General features: G+C 38.5%; 2 protein-coding genes across 3 annotated transcripts in view; one reads left to right on the top strand and one right to left on the bottom strand.

Annotated features, from left to right (window-relative positions):
• LOC144978108 (nuclear pore complex protein Nup160-like) overlaps positions 1 to 10,165 on the top strand; it is a 56,617-nt gene extending 46,452 nt beyond the window's left edge. Inside the window, exons 30-35 of one of the 2 annotated variants that reach the window (XR_013646464.1) lie at positions 1,306 to 1,479; positions 2,799 to 3,046; positions 4,709 to 4,846; positions 7,448 to 7,549; positions 7,979 to 8,110; positions 10,094 to 10,165. Coding sequence is in view for 1 of the 2 variants with exons in the window: in XM_078923725.1 (XP_078779851.1) it covers positions 1,306 to 1,479; positions 2,799 to 3,046; positions 4,709 to 4,846; positions 7,448 to 7,549; positions 7,979 to 8,059 (743 nt within the window). In the remaining variant the exon portion in view is untranslated. Of the gene's footprint in view, positions 1 to 1,305; positions 1,480 to 2,798; positions 3,047 to 4,708; positions 4,847 to 7,447; positions 7,550 to 7,978; positions 9,217 to 10,093 lie in introns of those variants that run through there. The other variant, XM_078923725.1, reaches the window with a different exon arrangement.
• A 5-nt stretch (positions 10,166 to 10,170) lies between these two features.
• LOC144978109 (atrial natriuretic peptide receptor 1-like) overlaps positions 10,171 to 18,707 on the bottom strand; it is a 34,094-nt gene continuing 25,557 nt past the window's right edge. The window contains exons 11-15 of the mRNA XM_078923726.1: positions 15,187 to 15,255; positions 14,369 to 14,534; positions 13,761 to 13,871; positions 12,055 to 12,146; positions 10,171 to 11,703 (exon numbers count right to left, since the gene is read on the bottom strand). Coding sequence (XP_078779852.1) covers positions 11,635 to 11,703; positions 12,055 to 12,146; positions 13,761 to 13,871; positions 14,369 to 14,534; positions 15,187 to 15,255 — 507 coding nt within the window. The 3' untranslated portion in view covers positions 10,171 to 11,634. The remainder of the gene's footprint in view (positions 11,704 to 12,054; positions 12,147 to 13,760; positions 13,872 to 14,368; positions 14,535 to 15,186; positions 15,256 to 18,707) is intronic.

The following is an 18,707-nucleotide window of genomic DNA, read 5'->3' as shown; positions in this document are numbered from 1 at the left end:
GGGGATAAAAACAGACATTTTTTTGGAACAATATTTTTCATGGATCTTCCTTTCCAATATTTCTGCCAGAGGAATTGGAAAGGAAGATCCATGGGAAAAAATTGTTCCAAAAAATGTCTGTTTTTATCCCCTATAGATAGTTCGAAGATGACGTCACTCAGGCCTTTGTTATTGTTTTTGCCATCCGCGTTTGTGAGTTGTTCTCACTAAACTGTATTAACCAGACTATAAAAGTTCATGGTTACACAGAGTTTGTGTGTTGGTCCGTTATACTTCTGGATGGCAATGTTGTGAACTCCTTGGCCAAGCGCATTCTATCTATTGTGGTAGTCTGATTTTTTTGGTATTATTTTTTTTACTTTTTTTTTTTTTAAACTCTTTCAGCACTGAGGCTATATTCGCATTTTTGTCCCAAAATGGCTGACACCTGATTGAGGCAGCATGAGGATGACAAGCTAAGACAAAGTTGAATTTGGCGTAAAATCTCAATTAAAATACCCCCCTAGGGCCAATTGAATGTTCTGATGAAAGAAATGATACCATTGGTTCAATTTATAGTACTTTTGTAGAAAGTTGGATTGGATTACATTATTATTTTTGCCTTTCGAGACCAGTCGCACTGTGTGGCCATTGGCCAGTAGAATAGATTCTGCTCTGGCCGCACAGTGCAGCCAATGGCGCTGAATAAGATATAAGGACTTTTGGTCTTTTGCAATACAAGAAATTGTACTTATTCTCTATCATGCCAAATAAAAATTAACCCCGTGTTTCATATCTGTGGCTAAAAATTTAGACTTCTAGCACCTAGTACATACTGACATCATGTGGCTCTGAGGCTGTAATAATAGTAATAATAATAATAAATAATAATGTATTTTATTCATCCAAAAACTGTGGGGTCACAGTTTTCAATGCTGATGGTTTTCCTCGGATCCGCGGAAATCCGTGATTTTTGAGTCAGAGGAGGAATTTCCTCTTTTTTTAAAAAGTTATATTTCCCTCAATCAGATGAACTGGCAGTGGGAGATTTGATGTGTGGTGGAACAAACAGGTGTAGTTTCCCACTCTCTTGAAGTTAGCTAGAGTATCAATGATAGTTTATCATCTCAATTGCTCTAAAAATGTGTGTGTGTGTGTGTGTGTGTGCAGGGGGGGGGGGGGGGGGGGGGGGTGAATGCTTTAAAAGTAAAGGGTTCTTAAAGGCAATAATTCAAAATTTTCCTCCCTTTTCAGTTTTAGGCACCATCAGCACTGAGTTTTGATACCTTTTAATCTCTTCCCTCCTCCACCCCTCCCCAATTCTAGGTCCCATGCCGTCCCCCACCGAAATGTTGTCTCTCCTGTGCTCCGCTGGTCTCTATGACGTCGCTGTCCACATCACCAAGGCATTCTCCTTGTCCACCAGGCCTGTCCTGTCCAGTCTGTCGTTGAGATGCATCACCCTGGCCATCAGCTCCAACACCAACGCCAAATCACTGTGTAAGTGGAAGTATACGGACAGCGAGGCTCAGCGGTACGGTCTGTGCCACACAGCGGGAGCAGCGGGCGCAGCAGCAGGTGATGATCGAACTCTGTCCCTTTCGGTTGAAGTACCTGAAAGGTACAGAGTTCGATCATCACCCGCCGCTGCGCCCGCTGTGTGGCCTTGATTGAGCAATTTGCGGCGCTGCACTGCGGCTGAAGCCTGGGTTATTCCCGTCTTCCCTTGGAATAGACTATAAAGACAAATTTCCCCTATGGGATGAATAAAGGGAAGTTTTAAAATAAATTTTTTTTTTTTTAATTTTTTTTAGGATTGGCTTAAAGAGATGATTTTGAACAATCGATTCATTTAAATTTTCCAGGCTGTGATTTCTCAATGGAAAATCCTTCCTGACTCGTATAATTTTGATGACTAATTTCCTTTTCAAAGCCACTCATTTTGTGGCAGATTTGCTTTTAACATTCGTTTGAATAGTCTAGGCAGCCATATTGTATATGATGAAGAGTTACTCGACGTTTTAGCTGATAAACAATTGGAAAGGAAATGGACAGAGGTAAGAGGACAAATTTTCTTGCAGCCGACAAGTCCAGAGATTGGAACTGTACGCCAAAAAATCATATTTGTATGCCATTTGCCACACGGTGTTTCTTGTTATTCTCCTTACTTCCTGCTGAGTGTATTTTAATCATTTCTGTTTTGACAGGTTTAAAAGTTTTCTTTAAATTGCTTCATAGTTTTATTTTAATCTTTTCTTTGAACTTATGAACTTTTCCACACACATGAACTAGTTTTAAGAATTAGTTATTTACAAAATTGCCCAAAGACAGGAAGTGAGAAGACTGAAGTGTTACTTTTACAAATTGTACACTTTTTATTTCTCAAACTCTTACTTTTTTTGATAAACACTGTTGACACTTTTTCTACGCATTGAGATTGGCAGCCCTGGGTTTCGTCTGCATTGCAGTCAAGTTGTGGCTGTGTGGTCTAGTAGTATGACACTCGCTTTCGGATGGGAAAGTCCTGGGTTCGAGCCTCGCTCAGTGCATAGTTAAGTCCTTGGAAAAGGCTCTTTACTCGCATTCTCTCACCGTACTCAGCTGTAAAATGAGTACCTGGCCGTTACAACAGCGTCGTCTCTGTCCGAAATAAAATGTAATATTGCCTAAAAGGCGCCATGTCTTGTCCTACATGTTAAATGTTTCTGTTGGCCAGGGAGCCCTTGTAAAGCACTTTGAGCACGTTTAGTGGATATTGCGCTATATAAAAACTTTTAAAAAGTGGTTAACTGTCAATTTTTTTGTCTCTTTCCAATCAGTGAAGGACAGTTCCACCTTCCAAGGCGTCCCCACTAACTCATCTACCTCCTCATGGATTTGGCTGAAGGAAAACGACGTCCCGCCCTGTGGGGTGAAAGAACTCAGCCCTGCAGATCAGTCTTGGGCCCTTTTGCAGTCTTACCTCACCAGACTAGAGGATGGAAGTGGTCTATGTCACAAATGTGTCGCCTACACTCTCCTGTCACAAGGATTTCAGCTGCCCACTTGGCTCATTAATTCTTACAAGGTAAGATCGTTTCTGGTTCTCTCTGGAAACATCTCGAATCTGGGTGGGGTTCCTGACCTCCCATCGTGGGCAGGGACAGGGAGGCATTTACTGTGTCTGCTATCTCCACTGTGTCTGCTATCTCCCTATATCTGGTTTCTATCTCCCTATATCTATTTTCCAACATGCTTTTTGTCTTTGTCTTGGTATGGATGAGATTACTTGGTTTTGTCCTGGCCCTGGCCAGATACCCTATCTGGGATGGAAACAGTCAAATTTATAGTTAGGGTTTTGTTAGATGATATTTTTAATTTTCTTGGAAATCATCTCTCTGTTTGTGCATTGTTATTATTTTTGTTTTACATATGATTTGTAAACATTTAAGTGTGTTCCTCTTAGTGGGGACCTGTGCTTATGTCAGGATGAGACTTTTAGGTGATCTCAAAATAAGTTCTACACCTGATTCTTATTTAAACCAATTCCCCTCCGTCTTCCTTTTTCTTGGGTGTTTTGATTGTAATTCTAGAACTTTTTACTTTCCCATTTTCTTCCTTTTTACTGGCGCTGATATGACCTAAACGTGTTGCAAGCGCTGTAAAACCCTTAAGGGGTGGTTTGGGTCTTTTCTAAAAAATTTTTAATAACCTATATTTGGCGGTTTTAATCATTCTGTATCATCAATATAGGGTAAAAAACAACATTTATGGTGACAAATTCTAATTATCTGTGTTGATACCCATTTTGCGATCTAATTTGAGGGTCTGACATCAAAAAATATAACAATCTTGTGGCAAACGTTCCACAAAAACTAATGAAGGAATGACCTCCATATTCTTCCCTCTTGTCAATATTGTACCATAGTGTGTCACCATAGAGAGATTTTACGGCTTAAGCTTATGGAATTTTTATTAGATCATTACAAAGTTGAGAATCAAAATGTTATGACAAAATTGATGTAAAAAATTCAGATTTAGGATTATAATTTAAAATTCACAAATCTTATTTAAAAAATCTCTCTATGGTGACATAATACATTATCTCTGTGATAACTGTGGAAATTTTCACACAATTTCATTGAATAGATTCTGAGAAACGTTTGACACAGTATCCCATACCCTTAGAAAAATGACATATTGAGAAAATAGCAAAATGGCTTCCCGTTTTTCACACATTTTTACTACCTGTACCATTTTCGACCTTGTATTTCGTGCCTTTACAGTCTACTTTAAGAATTTGGACTTCAATTATATTATTTCTAAGATAATAAAATATCATTTTCCACCAAAATCTCAAAATCAAATTTTTGAAGGATATTCCTAATAATTAGACCCAAACCGCCCCTTAAAAAACAAACTATCTAGCTTATTTCAAAATTTATCTGACCTAAGACAATTATCAAACAAACATTAACTCACTCAACCCTAACACCGACTATATCCGTAGTATACCCTGGGTTACTTCTACCCCATGCCTATTTATTACATTTTTATGAGACAAATTATAGGCGTAGTATCAAAGCTACTGTTTTTTTAGTTTTTGCATGTTAGTGATAGTTGAATAAAACTATCTATGTATATGTTCATTTCTAATACATTTTTTCCAATTTTTAAAAGTAGCAAAAATCTCCAGTATTGAGTGAGTTAAGCAGATACAAACTTTTCAACCCCCTCCCATCTCATGCAGGTTGTTGATGTGTCATCCTTGCTGCGTGTCTACTTGACCTTTGACCTCCTGTTGCCAGCTTCCAATTTAGCCATAGAGTATTTAGAAGGGTCGGAAGATGTTTTGAGGGGAATGGACGTGCCCAAATTTGGACTTAAGGTAAGCAGCAAAAGAATATAGAAGTTTAAAATTAAATTGAGTTTTTATATAGTGCAATATCCACTAAATGTGCTCAAAGCGCTTTACAAGGGGTCCCTGATAAACAGCAACATTTAACATGTAGGACGGGACATGCCGCCTGTTAGGCGATATTACACTTTTTCGAACTAAGACAACGCTGTTAACGGCCAGGTACTCGTTTTACACCTGAGTACCGTGATAGAATGTGAGTAAAGAGTCTTCCAAGGACTCAACTATGCGCCGAGCGAGGCTCGAACCCAGGACCTTCTGATCCGAAAGCGCGTGTCATACCACTAGACCATATAGCCGCACAAAGTACATAACAGCCGTCAGTAGACTTGCCATATAGACAGGGTTTTAGTCAGAATGTATGGTCTTGACAAGAGGTCGTTTTCGTTGTGTTTGATACCCGAAAAAATAAAAAAACATTTAAATTAATTACATTTGGAATTAGCATTAAGTCAACACTCTTAAAGTCGACGTCTGCTTAAAAGTCAACATCTCTTGTGCGGTTATGTGGTCTAGTGGTATGACACTCGCTTTCGGATCGGAAGGTCCTGGGTTCGAGCCTTGCTCGACGCATAGTTGAGTCCTTGAAAAAGGCTCTTTACTCACATTATCTTACCGTACTCGGGTGAGTACCTGGCCGTTAACAGCGTTGTCTCTGTCCGCAAAAATTGTAATTTTACCAACCAGGCGTCATGTCTTGTCCTAAATGTTAATTGTTGCTGTTGGCCAGGGAACCATTGTAAAGCACTTTTAGTGGATATTGCGCTATATAAAAGCTCAATTTAATTTAAATTTATCTCTTGTGGTCCCAAATTTTCTGTTGTTTATTTAAAAGCTTTCCATTGATAATGGATAAATTCGATTTTCTCAATGTGAGGCGTTCTCTCTAGTCCATCGGTGTTGGCTTCATCAGGACTCCATTGGAATAGCCTTCAACAGTCGTAACGTCACTTCCCTCGTAATGACGCATCGTAACTTAGTAACTGGCTCTAAACTATCGGAACAACGGCAGACCTCCTTATGAAATATTTCTGCGACGAGCATTAGGAAAAGCATATCCAGAGGGGAAAAAAACATTATAAATCTGATCATGTTTTGACTTTTACACATTCTGATCGCAAGACATATGAAAAGTTCTAGCCAGCTTGACGAATAAAAAGTACAGATTTTCTTTTTGTTTAGAACCACAATGGCCGCCGTTGCTGACTATTGAATCCAATTTGGAAGGAAAACATAATGATAATAATAATGTGGAAGAATTTAATTTTCATTGGTTTGTTTTGGTTTACTGTTGAAAAATACTCCAAAAACTGAAGGGCTGGCATCACAGGGGTAGCTGGAAAAGCTTTTATCAAGGCATTGAAAAGGTCTGGATCAAGCTCTATTATCGCTGGTTTATTGGTTTATAGAAACACTTTGCCAGCATCCAACTGTAGCCACTGTTAACTTATAGCCTGACACTAGAACCCTCTATGACTTACAGTTTGAAGTCAGTTTTTAGGTTTTGCAGCGTCTAGTGAGTTAAATAATAATAATAATGGTATAGATTTATAGTGCACTAAACCTCCCTTCATCAGGAGGGCTCTGAGTGCATAACATAGATTAAGCCCTAACACAGTACACGAACAACACTAATCATACACATAATCAAAAGAAAGCCTGTCGGAATAAGAATGTCTTCAAGAGCTCAAGGATACAAGTGATCCCATTGTTTGAGCTATTGAATACAACTCACAATTTGTTTTCTTTTGTGGCCAAAGACTTGTCTTTTGTCATTTTTTGGTCAGTGTCAGGCTAGACGTTAAAGATGGCTGCGATTCAACCCAGAAAAACTGATGACAAAGCTAGATTATTTCTTTAATTTTATTCACAATCTGAAACGGTGAGAATGATAAAGTATAAATAATGGAAAATACCAGAAACCATCAGCATTCCTTGCCTGGGATCGAACCCCACACCTGATGACTGGCAATCATGAGGTCTAAGATTAGATCCCTTTAAAAAAATAAATAAATAAATAAAATTCCTTTTATTCATCCCATAGGGGGAATTTGTTTCTAGGGTCTATTCCAAGAGAAGACTGGAATAACACAGGCGTCAGCCACAGTGCAGCGCCGCAAATTGAGCTAGGGTGAGGTGATTTGCTCAAGGTCACACAACACAGCAGCGGGTGATCAAACTCTGTACCTTTTGGATACGAAGCAAAGACCGTACCGCTGAGCCACGCTGGCCCCGAGTAAGAGAAGGCAATTTGTCTTGCACTTTTATAGCCTTTTCTTTAAAAGATAATAAATAATAGTTAATATAATAGCTAGAGGAAAGGACAGATCACTTAGAACGGAATGTTTTAGACTCAAAACCCTTCCTCAGCCAATGGCAAAAACTGTTTAAAGGTTAATACTTCAATATGTAGTATCTAATTGTGGATGAAGAAGGATTTTGAGCCTGAAATACTCTGTGTTAGAATTTCATTTGGTTTGATTCATTAAATATCTTAGAATTAACAACTTGGAAAGAAATCTCAACTACAAATTCTCATCTTCCCCCCCCCCCCCATTTCTCATTTGACAGAAAGCAATTCCAACATCCCAGTTTTCCGTGTGGGTCCCCTATACGTCTTTAGACCAACTCCTTGTGGCCCTGAGTGAACAAGACAACCCCACTTATGTCAATGTAAGTCCATGATGATGATGATACTAAATGAAAAGCATTTGTATGAGTAGCACATTTCCACGACTCGTATTCTAACACTTTTTTTTAAAGTATAGAAATATGAACTTAACCGCTTTTTTTAAAAAATAGAACAAAATATTTCACGAAACATTTCGGGCTCAAACCCTTTCAGCACATGTTTATTTTGACTTGACGTTTTGTATTTCCTTTTTTTTTAAAATTATTTTTGTTGTCGGAAGTCATATAGTGTGTGTGTGTGGGGGGGGGGGGGTGTCCTTGAATTGAATTACGTGTTGCAAGCCCCATTACAATAATAATATACTAAAAAAGCATATTTATCACTGAATTGCATGCTAATTCATCCCCGTGCATTTATTTTGATGATAGTCAAATATCATTGTGACATCCTCCATTTTTCTGTCTCCACAGATCTACAGGAAATTGAAAGACCAAATCCAAACGTATCAATCCAAAGTTTACGACCTTTCCCAGCGACTCACCGAGGCATGACTGAAGTACTGATAAAATTGTTCTCACTGGTGACTAACTAGAATCAATGTTCAGGGATGCCACTTTTCCGGTTTTAGCCGGAAATCCGGTTTTTTTACCACCAGCCGGTTTTAATCCAGAACCTCCGGTTTTTGTCCGTCGTCACTATTCAAAAAAAGAATAATTTTTTTTAAAGAAGAAAAAAAAATCGCGGTAGTTTATCTCCGCCCATCCCCATCACTAAATTTGCCGTGTCAAACATTTCCCTCAAAACCCCAATATCACCATTATGTCTTATGTCATATTTTGACACCTGTGCAATAGTCTCGTGAAATTTAGTGACTGTCCCGTTTTTATGACGTCGGGCCAGACTGAATGGCACCAGATGTCACAATTGACACAGACGACCAGTGGTGTTCTTTGATTAGCTAGTAGTTGAAGGGGAAGGGGAGGGACAAATCTCTCTCTCTCTCTCTCTCTCTCTCTCTCTCTCTCTCTCTCTCTCTCTCTCTCTCTCTCTCTCTCTCTCTCTCTCTCTCTCTCTCTCTTCCCCCCCCCCCTCCCTCCCCCCTTGCCTTTCTTTCCATTTCTCTTTTCTTCTTTTTTTTTTTTGTTTTTGATATAGAATTCCTAAGATCAATTCATAAATTATTCTCTCTTTCGCTAACCATCCATTAAATTATCTGGTTATACAGAGATAATACATTAGCCTAGAATAAAGCAATGGTGGTTGGCTTAGTTTATTCTTCTGTCTTTTTACCTTTTGACTATGGCTTTTGTGAGATTCCTGGGTTGTATTTATAAGCTGAATAACCACTAGGTTTCGGTAAAAAATAAAATATATTGTAACCTGCTTTATAAAGTAAAAATCAAAACAAAACTACACTTTCTGGCCTTTTATTTGAATAACATTGTAGGCCTTTAACATGTGGAAAGGACAATTCATTAAATGTTTACAAAAGTAAATTTATGTTTAATGATAAGAATGGATTTATACTAGTAATAGTAATATATTACATAATACCAATACAAAACTATGTTCCTGTTATTTTTACACTTTGCTTGCGTTTGACCGATAGACGGAGACATTTTCATCCTTTTTGACAAATTGCTATTATTATCACTGAAAAAAAAAACACTCACCAAAACCACTACATCATCTCTACAACCACCACCACATCATCATCCCTACCAACACTACTACTGCAAATAACACCACATCATCCCTACCACCAGAACTACTACAACTACCACCACATCATCATTCCTACCACAACTATTACAACCACTACCACACAATTATCTCTAAAAGACCACCACTACTACAACCACCACCACATCATCATCCCTACCACCACCACTACTACTACTACTACTACTACTACTACTACTACTATTACTACTACTACTACTACTACTACTACTACTACTACTACTACTACAATCACCACCACATCATCATCCCTACCACCACTACCACATCATCCCTACCACCACTACTACTACTACAACTACCACTACATCATCATTCCTACCACAGCTACTACAACCACCACCACACAATCATCCATACAACCAGTACTACTACAACCACCACCACATCATCATCCCTACTACAACCACCAAATGTAATTACACTTTCAACTTTTGAAATTCTCCGAGTCGTGTCAGGAATTGCTGCGAGACAAATTTTGGATCGCATCTCAGTGAATTTGAGTGAAGTTCAAATTTATAGGTTATGGTTGCATGGGTGGGTCATGATCTTCACGATGAAAAATTTTCTCCTTTTATGTGACCAGTCATTCTCACCCCTGATAGCTATTGATATTAATTTGTCTATATTATGTTTTCAGCACCTTATTTTATCAATTTGAAAACCGTTAACTCTCCTTTCTTTTGTGTGTTATTTGCTCTCAATTGCGATGATAAGTACTGAAACAATATTCCAAATTTGATATTTTTCAAATCCCTACAAAGCCCTTGACGTTGATTTGTATCTCGTCCGTGCAAGTTTTCAGGCTTTTAAAAATTTACCTGGTGGCATCCCTGAATGTTGGAATGTCGTGTGTTTGAGTTTGGACTTTTACGTAAAATCATGACTGTAATTAATAAAGATTTTAAAAACGAGATGATTTGTTTTCTTTTCATATCAATTCCTTTATTTCTGTGAAATAGCACGGAAATTGATGAGGCGGGATACAGGGGGAGGGGGGCGATAGAAGACACGGCAAGTACCTCCCTGCCCATTTTGGGAGGTCGGGATTTGGCAAAAATATCGGCCACATCAGTGAGTTGTTTTCAAAATAACCAATCATTTCTCAACATTTATGAAGTTCTTGACCAATCCCCGAGGCTCAGTGGTGGGTATGGATTGAAAATTTGTCAACACACCAGCAGAAGGTTATCCTGATAAGCCATCCCAAAATATTTTACATTCCAGTAACGGACCTATCACGAAATCTTATTTAAACTCCCTAGTGGCCCCTAACTTTTGTTGAGCAAAATATAGATATAGTACAAGTGCATTACACAATCCCTCCCCGCCTCCCCTCTTTTCACTTAATTAATTGCTCACCTTTTATAAATTTCTATTGTTCTATTTTAATTTTTGCTTCCTTACAAAGGAGCATACTATTCCCTCCCTGCCCATCAATGTTTTTGTGTATTCATCTTAACAACACCACTACCACATTATCTCATTTATCCTGTTTGTTGATGAAGGAGAAACCTGAAATGTCCATTTTAACTGATTTCGTATATTTAGTTGAAGTTTACATTCAATTTCACATTGTTATTTATTGCTTCGAGCAGCACCATTTACATTTCACACATAATAGCAAGTTAACGTTTACCTTCCCAAATTTTGTTTGTTTTGTTTTTAAGGGTTTTATGGCACTTGCGACACATTAAGGTCATATCAGCGCTAGTAAAAAGGAAGAAAATGGGTTAGTAAAAAGTTCTAGAATTACAATTAAAGCACCCAAGAAAAGGTAAGACAAAGGGGAATTAGTTCAAATAGGAAACAGATGTAGATTCCAAGAGCAGACTATCAAAGTACTTAGTTTGAGATCACCTAAAAGTCTCACCCAGACACAAGCACAGGTCCCAACTAAGAGGAATACACTCACAAACATTTACAAATCATATAAAATGTAAATAAAACACAATTCAGTGCATAAGAGAGAGAGAGAGAGATGATTTAACAAGGGAAAAAAGATCATCTCCCAAAACTCTCCCAAAACTATACATTTGACTGTTTCCCTCCCTGCCAAGGACTCTGGTCAGGATCAGGACAAACCAAGTAATTTCATCCCAAGATAAAGACAGTATGTTGGAAAGAAGATAAAGGGGGATAGAAGACACAGTAAGTGCCTCCCTGCCCACTATGGGAGGTCAGGAACCCCACCCAGAACGACGAGGAAGAAAACGAATATCTGCCCTAAGACTCTTCAGGTTTTTTTCCTTGTCGATCGTTGTAGATTGGGAAAATAATCGTTAACTTATTACCGATTTGAGAGAAGAGTAAAGGCTAGTAAGTCACAAAATTAAATCCAATGTTTCTTTCAAAGTTGACATACTATAGAATCTATCCGCTGTCACAAATAGGATTCCTGCATCTCTTGGGATCTCCCAGTCAGCCAGTAGGTCGGCTCACCGCTCACAGTCTGGTGAGAGAAAGTACCATGTTTTTATTTATTCAGCATTAATCTTGCTTAAATATTATAATAAAAAGGTTTTAAAAGAACAAAAGTATAGTCTACTCATTTTAAATGGTGAATTATGAGTTGATCGACTAATCATCTACATTGAAAGGACAGCTATGCTTGTGTGTATATATATATATACATACATATACTTATTTTATATATATATATATATATGTGTGTGTGTGTGTGTGCGTCTATATATGTGCTTGGAGATGTGGCATTCATTATGGTAACCCTGCAAAATGCGTGATAAGGTGAAAGAAGAAGAGTAAGAGGCGACAGGTCATAAATATTAATAAAAAAGGAAACCTTGGCGTCCAGAGGGTTCCTCAACTCCATAGAGTAACTTCCCTTGGTCTGGAGGTGTTCACGGGTTGAAGAGGAAATGTGGATTCTTTGGGCTGGAAATAGAAAATAAAATCAAATCAATGTAAAAATAGATTAATATGCTTTTTTTAAATCATTTTTAAAGGGTTTATGGACGTCTTTTGCACACTAAGATCACTTCAGCGCGAGTAAAACTTGTAAAATGGGATAGCCAAATATTCTAAATTTACTGTGTCTTCTATCCCCCTTTATCTGTTTTTCAACATGCTCTCTGTCTTTTGTCTTAGAATGAGATTACTTGGTTTTGTCCTGGCCCTGGCTGGGAGGAAAATAGTCAAATGTATAGTTAGAATTTTGAGAGATGACTTTTTTTTTGTCTTGTAAATCATCTCTCTGTTATGCACTTTATTATGTGTTGTTTACATATTATTTGTCAACATTTGAGTGTATTCCTCTTAGTGCATGCGTCTGGATGAGACTTTTAGGTGATCTCAAACTCAGTACTTTGATAGTGTGCTCTTGGAATCTACTTCTGTTTCCTATTTGAACCAATTCTCCTTTGTCTTACCTTTTCTTGGATGCTTTAATTGTAATTCTAGAACTTTTTACTATCCCATATTCTTCCTTTTTACTGGTGCTGATATGACCTTAAGTGTTGTAAGCGCCGTAAAACCTTTAAAAACAAACTAATCTATCACAGTTGAAAACAACGAAAATAAAGAAAGGGGAACTAGTTAAATTGAGCTTTTATATAGCGCAATATCCACTAAACGTGCTCAAAGCGCTTTACAAGGGGTCCCTGGCCAACAGCAACATTTAACATTTAGGACGGGACATGACGCCTGTTAGGATAATATAGAATTAATATATCTATATATCTACACAAAAACAAACAAACAAATAAAAATAAAACACATTTCTGAGGAAAAAAAACCACCTTTCTAGCTAAAGACTACATTTTTGGAATGCTTTTATTTGTATATTTCTGTCTGTTTTCTCGTACCCATCGTTAACGTAGCCTGACACAAGAACCCACTTGGACTTATAGTTTGACGTCATTTTTTAGGTTTGTGTAGCATCTAGTGAGTTGTCGTTAGTAGAGCTCATGGAAACAAGTGATTCCATTGGTTGAACTATTGAATACAACTCACGATTTGTTTTCTTTTGTGGCCAAAGACTGGCTCTTTTGGTCAGTGTCAGGCTATGAGTTATCGATGGCTAGGTTTTCTTCGGTATTGAATCACCCAAAAATAAAATCCAAATGCATCTACACACATGGATTATTTATGGTAAATACCATGGTCAAGGCACTTTACAATATTTTAAAATCAACTACTGATGGAACAGAGTACATTTTATACATAGAAGGATACATGCAGGCCGTTAGGCGCTTGTCAAATTTTTGCACAAAGACAACGCTTTGATATTTCTGTACACCTCCCAGGATAACAAGCAGACGAACAAACACAACGAAAAACAAAGATAACTTATGCTGAAAGGGTTACCAATACAATATATGCACACATAAGGCGCGCAAACTCTCTCTCTCTCTCTCTCTCTCTCTCTCTCTCTCTCTCTCTCTCTCTCTCTCTCTCTCTCTCTCTCTCTCTCTCTCTCTCTCTCTCTCTCTCTCTCTCTCTCTCTCTCTCTCTCTCTATCACACACACACATATACAATGACAACTTACGAAAGCTTTGATTTTCGCACAGCAAGGCCGATCTCAAGGTGTTCCCAAAGACACAAAGACGTGGGGTCACCTTACCGACTACGCCAACCATTGCAGGCCCTGAGTTCAAACCTGAAATCAATTATATTTTTTATTACTGCTCAGTAATTTAAAAAAAAATTCAAGAACACATAGCGTCAAATTAATTTATAGGGCCTAACCAATATGTTTCAACAGTCGTGACGTCATTTCCTTCGTAAACTATCGGAACAATGGCGGACACCCTTCTGAAATACATCTCCGACGAGTATAAAAGTGTATCCAGAGTAGAAAAAATTTTTAAGTCTGATCATGTTTTGACTTTTATACATTCTGTTCACATGACATGTGAAAAAGTTCAAGCCATCATGAAGAACAAAAATTACCGATTTTCTTTGTTTAGAACCAAGATATTGGTTGCTGGACGGACGCACATAATTGAAGGTCTGATAACAGGACTTAATCATGGGCCTATTGTAACATTGTTGTATTGGAGTATGTTTTGGTGGGTTTGAGAGTATTTCCCTACAACATTGAGGCCACGATAATTGGATTGTCGGACCTGGAAATAAGAAGACGTCGATACAAACCTATTCGGATGTCCAAGAATTCGTTGTATGAGCTCTGTGGTCGATGGAGACAGTTGTGGAAGGTGTCTAGGAGAACCAGCGACACGTCAGCCATTACGGGGGCGTGGTCGGGATTGGGGACCGGAAAACCACTCAATAACATGGAGGAATCGCATATCGTGTCAACCTGGTGATGGGAGAGATAGATGGATGGATAATTATATATATATATATATATATATATATATATATATATATATATATATATATATATATATATATTATATATATATACATATATATATATATATATATATTTATATAATTGTAATATTTACCACGATGTTGGAGTCAGTATACCGACGTTTCAGGCCTTTCAGCCATCGTCAGGACTGTGTGTTACATAAGTTTGGTTTGTTGTGTGTTGTTGCTTATTGAATTATCCAACACGATTCAATATATATATATATATATATATATATATATATATATATATATATATATATATATATATATATATATATATACATAGAGAGAGAGAGAGAGAGAGAGATGGGGGGGGGGGGGGGACAGAGAGATTTATCGTTTGATATTCATTTTATGAATTTTTGTTTAAAAAATATTTTTTTAACATTTGAGATTTCAATTTAATTCGCAGTCTACTTTTCATTTCAATCAGGAAAGAAGAAGAAGAAGAAGAAGAAGAAGAAGAAGAAGAAGAAGAAGAAGGAGTAGAGAGGTAGGAGGAGGATAAGGAAGAGTAAAATGTGAAGGAAAAGGAAAAGGAGAGGGAGAGGGACGAAGAGGAGGAGGAGGAGGAAGAGGGGAAATGTGTTTACCTTCCACACGTTGAGGTTTCCAATCAGTTTGTCGACCATATCATCAATGTCTTGTAACATCTGTAAGGCCTGTCGATGAGTCAAAGTTGAGGCAAGGAATCTAATAATTTTTTAAATTGAGCTTGATATAGCGCAATCTCCACTAAACGTGCTCAAAGTGTTTACAAGGGGTCCCTGGACAACAGTAACACTTAACATGTAGGACGGGACATGGTACCTGTTAGGCGATATTACAATATTCTCGGACAGACACAACGCTGTTTACTGCCAGGTACTCATTTTACATCTGAGTATGCTGAGAGAATGTGAGTATAGATCCTTTTCCAAGGACTCAACTATGCGCCGAACGAGGCTCGAACCCAGGATCTTCCGGTCCGAAAGCGCGTGGCATACCACTAAACCACATATATAGCCGCATTGTGACAAAGTTATCTAGTTGAGATATGTATCACCATAGCGTGTAGATCAAGGCATTTGGAAACTCTAACTATAATCTCTCTCTCTCTCTCTCTCTCTCTCTCTCTCTCTCTCTCTCTCTCTCTCTCTCTCTCTCTCTCTCTCTCTCTCTTATATATATATTTATTATTTATATATTTATATTCTCTTATTTATATATATATATATATATATATATATATATATATATATATATATATATATATATATATATATATATATATATATATATCACAATCTAATATAAATATGTATTCTGTGTTTACTTGAAAAAGGCCAAAGGCCGAAACGTCGTTTGTTTTGTGTTGTTCATTCATGAGTCAGATTAACTCCCCGTCTCCACGGAGAAAGCAGCTCACCAGTTATGAACGGTTTTGAAGTCAAACACAAATCGGCTATGTGATCTAGTGGTATGAGACTCGCTTTCGGGCCGGAAAGTCCTGGGTTTGAGCCTCGCTCGGCGCATAGTTGAGTCATTGGAGATGGCTCTTTACTCACAACTCTCTCACCGTACTTAGGTGCAAAATAAGTACCTGGCCTTTAACAGTCGCCTAAAAGGTGTCATGTCTCGTTTTACATGTTACGTGTTGCTGTTGGTCAAGGAACTTTTGTAAAGCGCTTTGATCACATTTAGTGGATATTGCGCTACATAAAAGCTCACGTTTTTAAATATAATATTGAGCTTTATATAGCGCAATATCCACTAAATGTGCTCAAAGCGCTTTACAAGGGGTCCCTGGTCAACAGCAACATTCAACATGTAGGACGGGACATGACGCATGTTAGGCGATATTACAATTTTTCGGACAAAGACAACGCTGTTAACGGCCAGGTACTCATTTTAAACCTGAGTACGGTGAGAGAATGTGAGTAAAGAGCTTTTACCAAGGACTCAACTATGCGCCGAGCGTGAGGATCGAACCCAGGACCTTCCGATCCGAAAGCGAGTGTCATACCACTAGACCACATAGCCGCTCAAAAAAAGATCAAGTTTGTATTTATTCTGGTATCGGTGGCGTAGTACATCATGCATGTCTTGTCTGTTGTTTGTTTTTTTTTTAATTAAAGCGTTGTTGAGTGTGATCAATGACAAGATGGTTACGAGACTATTTGCCCAGGTTTTGTATGGTATGTAAAGCATCTCGCAAACAGACACACATACAGACGTATGAACACATTAACTCAGTTGACTCAGGTGTAAATGAGTCCCGGACAAAAGCGAGTTAGGAATATTTTTAATGTTTGGAAGCTGAATGAAATATAAAATGGAGCTTTTATTAAGCGCAATATCCACGAAACGTGCTCAAAGCGCTTTACAAGGGGTCCCTGGCCAACAGCAACATTTAAATGTAACATTTAGGACGAGACATGACGCCTGTTAGTCGATATGCATTGTTTTTCGGACGGAGTCAACGCTGTTCACGGCCAGGTTTTACACCTAGACCTGAGTACGGGGAGAGAATGTGAGTAAAGAGCCTTCTCCAAGGATTCAACTATGCGCCGAGCGAGGCTCGAACCCAAGGCCTTCCAATCCAAAAGCGAGTGTCATACCACTAGACCACATAGCGGCACAAATAGTTTTGCCCGCTTCGCCCACAAAATTATCACCCTCATGAATATTTAATAGAGGAATTCCATTAGCCTGGAATCTGACCAGGCATGTCAAACGCCTGCTGGTTGCAGGTCGTCTAATCGGGACGGCATCGTCTCGCTGAAATCGTTTCAATTAAGCGACGTCCCATTTATCAGATTCCCTTTGTCACCTCTATGACAACAGCCCATCAAGATACTTTTGCAGTGGCTATAAATAGGACTAGAAAGCAAAATTTTATATGTTTGCCTAATATCTTATTTTTAAATTTTCGCCGCATTAATTTTTTTTTTAAATTTGAGCTTTTATATAGCGCAATATCCACTAAACGTGCTCAAAGCGCTTTACAAGGGGTCCCTGGCCAACAGCAACATTTAACATTTAGGACAAGACATGACGCCTGTAAGGCGATGTTATAATTTTTTAGGACATAGACAACGCTGTTGACGGCCAGGTACTCATTTTACACCCGAGTACTGTGAGAGAATGTGAGTAAAGAGCCTTTTCCAATGACTCAACTCTGCGCCGAGCGAGGTTCGAACCCAGGACCTTCCGATCCGAAAGCGATTGTCATACCACAAAACCACATGGCCGCATTAAGCAAGTGTGTAGTCGTTGTGGTAGATGAAAGAGAATGCGTTACCCTAATGTATAATTTCACATACATACAGAACTATCATTACACCTAGATAGATATATCACATAAAGAGGCCAAAATGAATCAAGGAAATGTGCATCTTTCCCCCGTGGCAATCCACTACATATACAATACTCCTCAACAGTTGTAACGTCACTTCCTTCCTAATGACGCATGGTAACTTAGTAACACTGGTTCTAAACTATCGGACGCCCGTATGAAATATTTCTCCGGCGAGCATAAAAGCGTATCCAGAGGGGAAAAAAACCATAAATCTGATCATGTTTTGACTTTTACACATTCTGATCACAAGGCATATGAAAAGTTCTAGCCAGCATGAAGAATAAAAAGTAATGATTTTCTTTGTTTAGAACCAAGATGGCCGCCGTTGCCGGGCGGCGTGACACCAGACTACTGAATCCAATTGTAACCAATGCGGCATGCCTCGCCAACAGCAAATCATCATTGCGGTGATGTGGTCAGTGGTATGACACTCGCTTTCGGATCCAAAGGTCCTGAGTTCTAGCCTCGCTCGGCGCATAGTTGAGTCCTTGGAAAAGGCTCCTTACTCACATTCTCTCACCGTACTCATGCGTAAAATGAGTACTTGGCCGTTAACAGCGTTGTCTCTGTCCGGAAAAAAAAGTGTAATATCGCCTGACAGGCATCATGTCTTGTTCTACATGTTACGTGTTGCTGTTGGTCAGGGACCTCTTGTAAAGCGCCTTGAGCACATTTAGTGGATATTGCGCTATATATAAGCTCAAAAAGCTCAATCATTACACGCGCGGAGGTTGTGTGGGTTGGACCCGCGATCTCCAGTAGTCGGTGAGAGAG

Source organism: Berghia stephanieae, chromosome 8 (genome assembly GCF_034508935.2).
Source record: "Berghia stephanieae isolate SIO BIC M18660-M18661 chromosome 8, UCSD_Bste_1.3, whole genome shotgun sequence".
NCBI lineage: Eukaryota > Metazoa > Mollusca > Gastropoda > Nudibranchia > Aeolidiidae > Berghia > Berghia stephanieae.
Note: the sequence above shows the minus strand (reverse complement) of the source record. Positions and strands in the feature narration are given on the sequence as shown.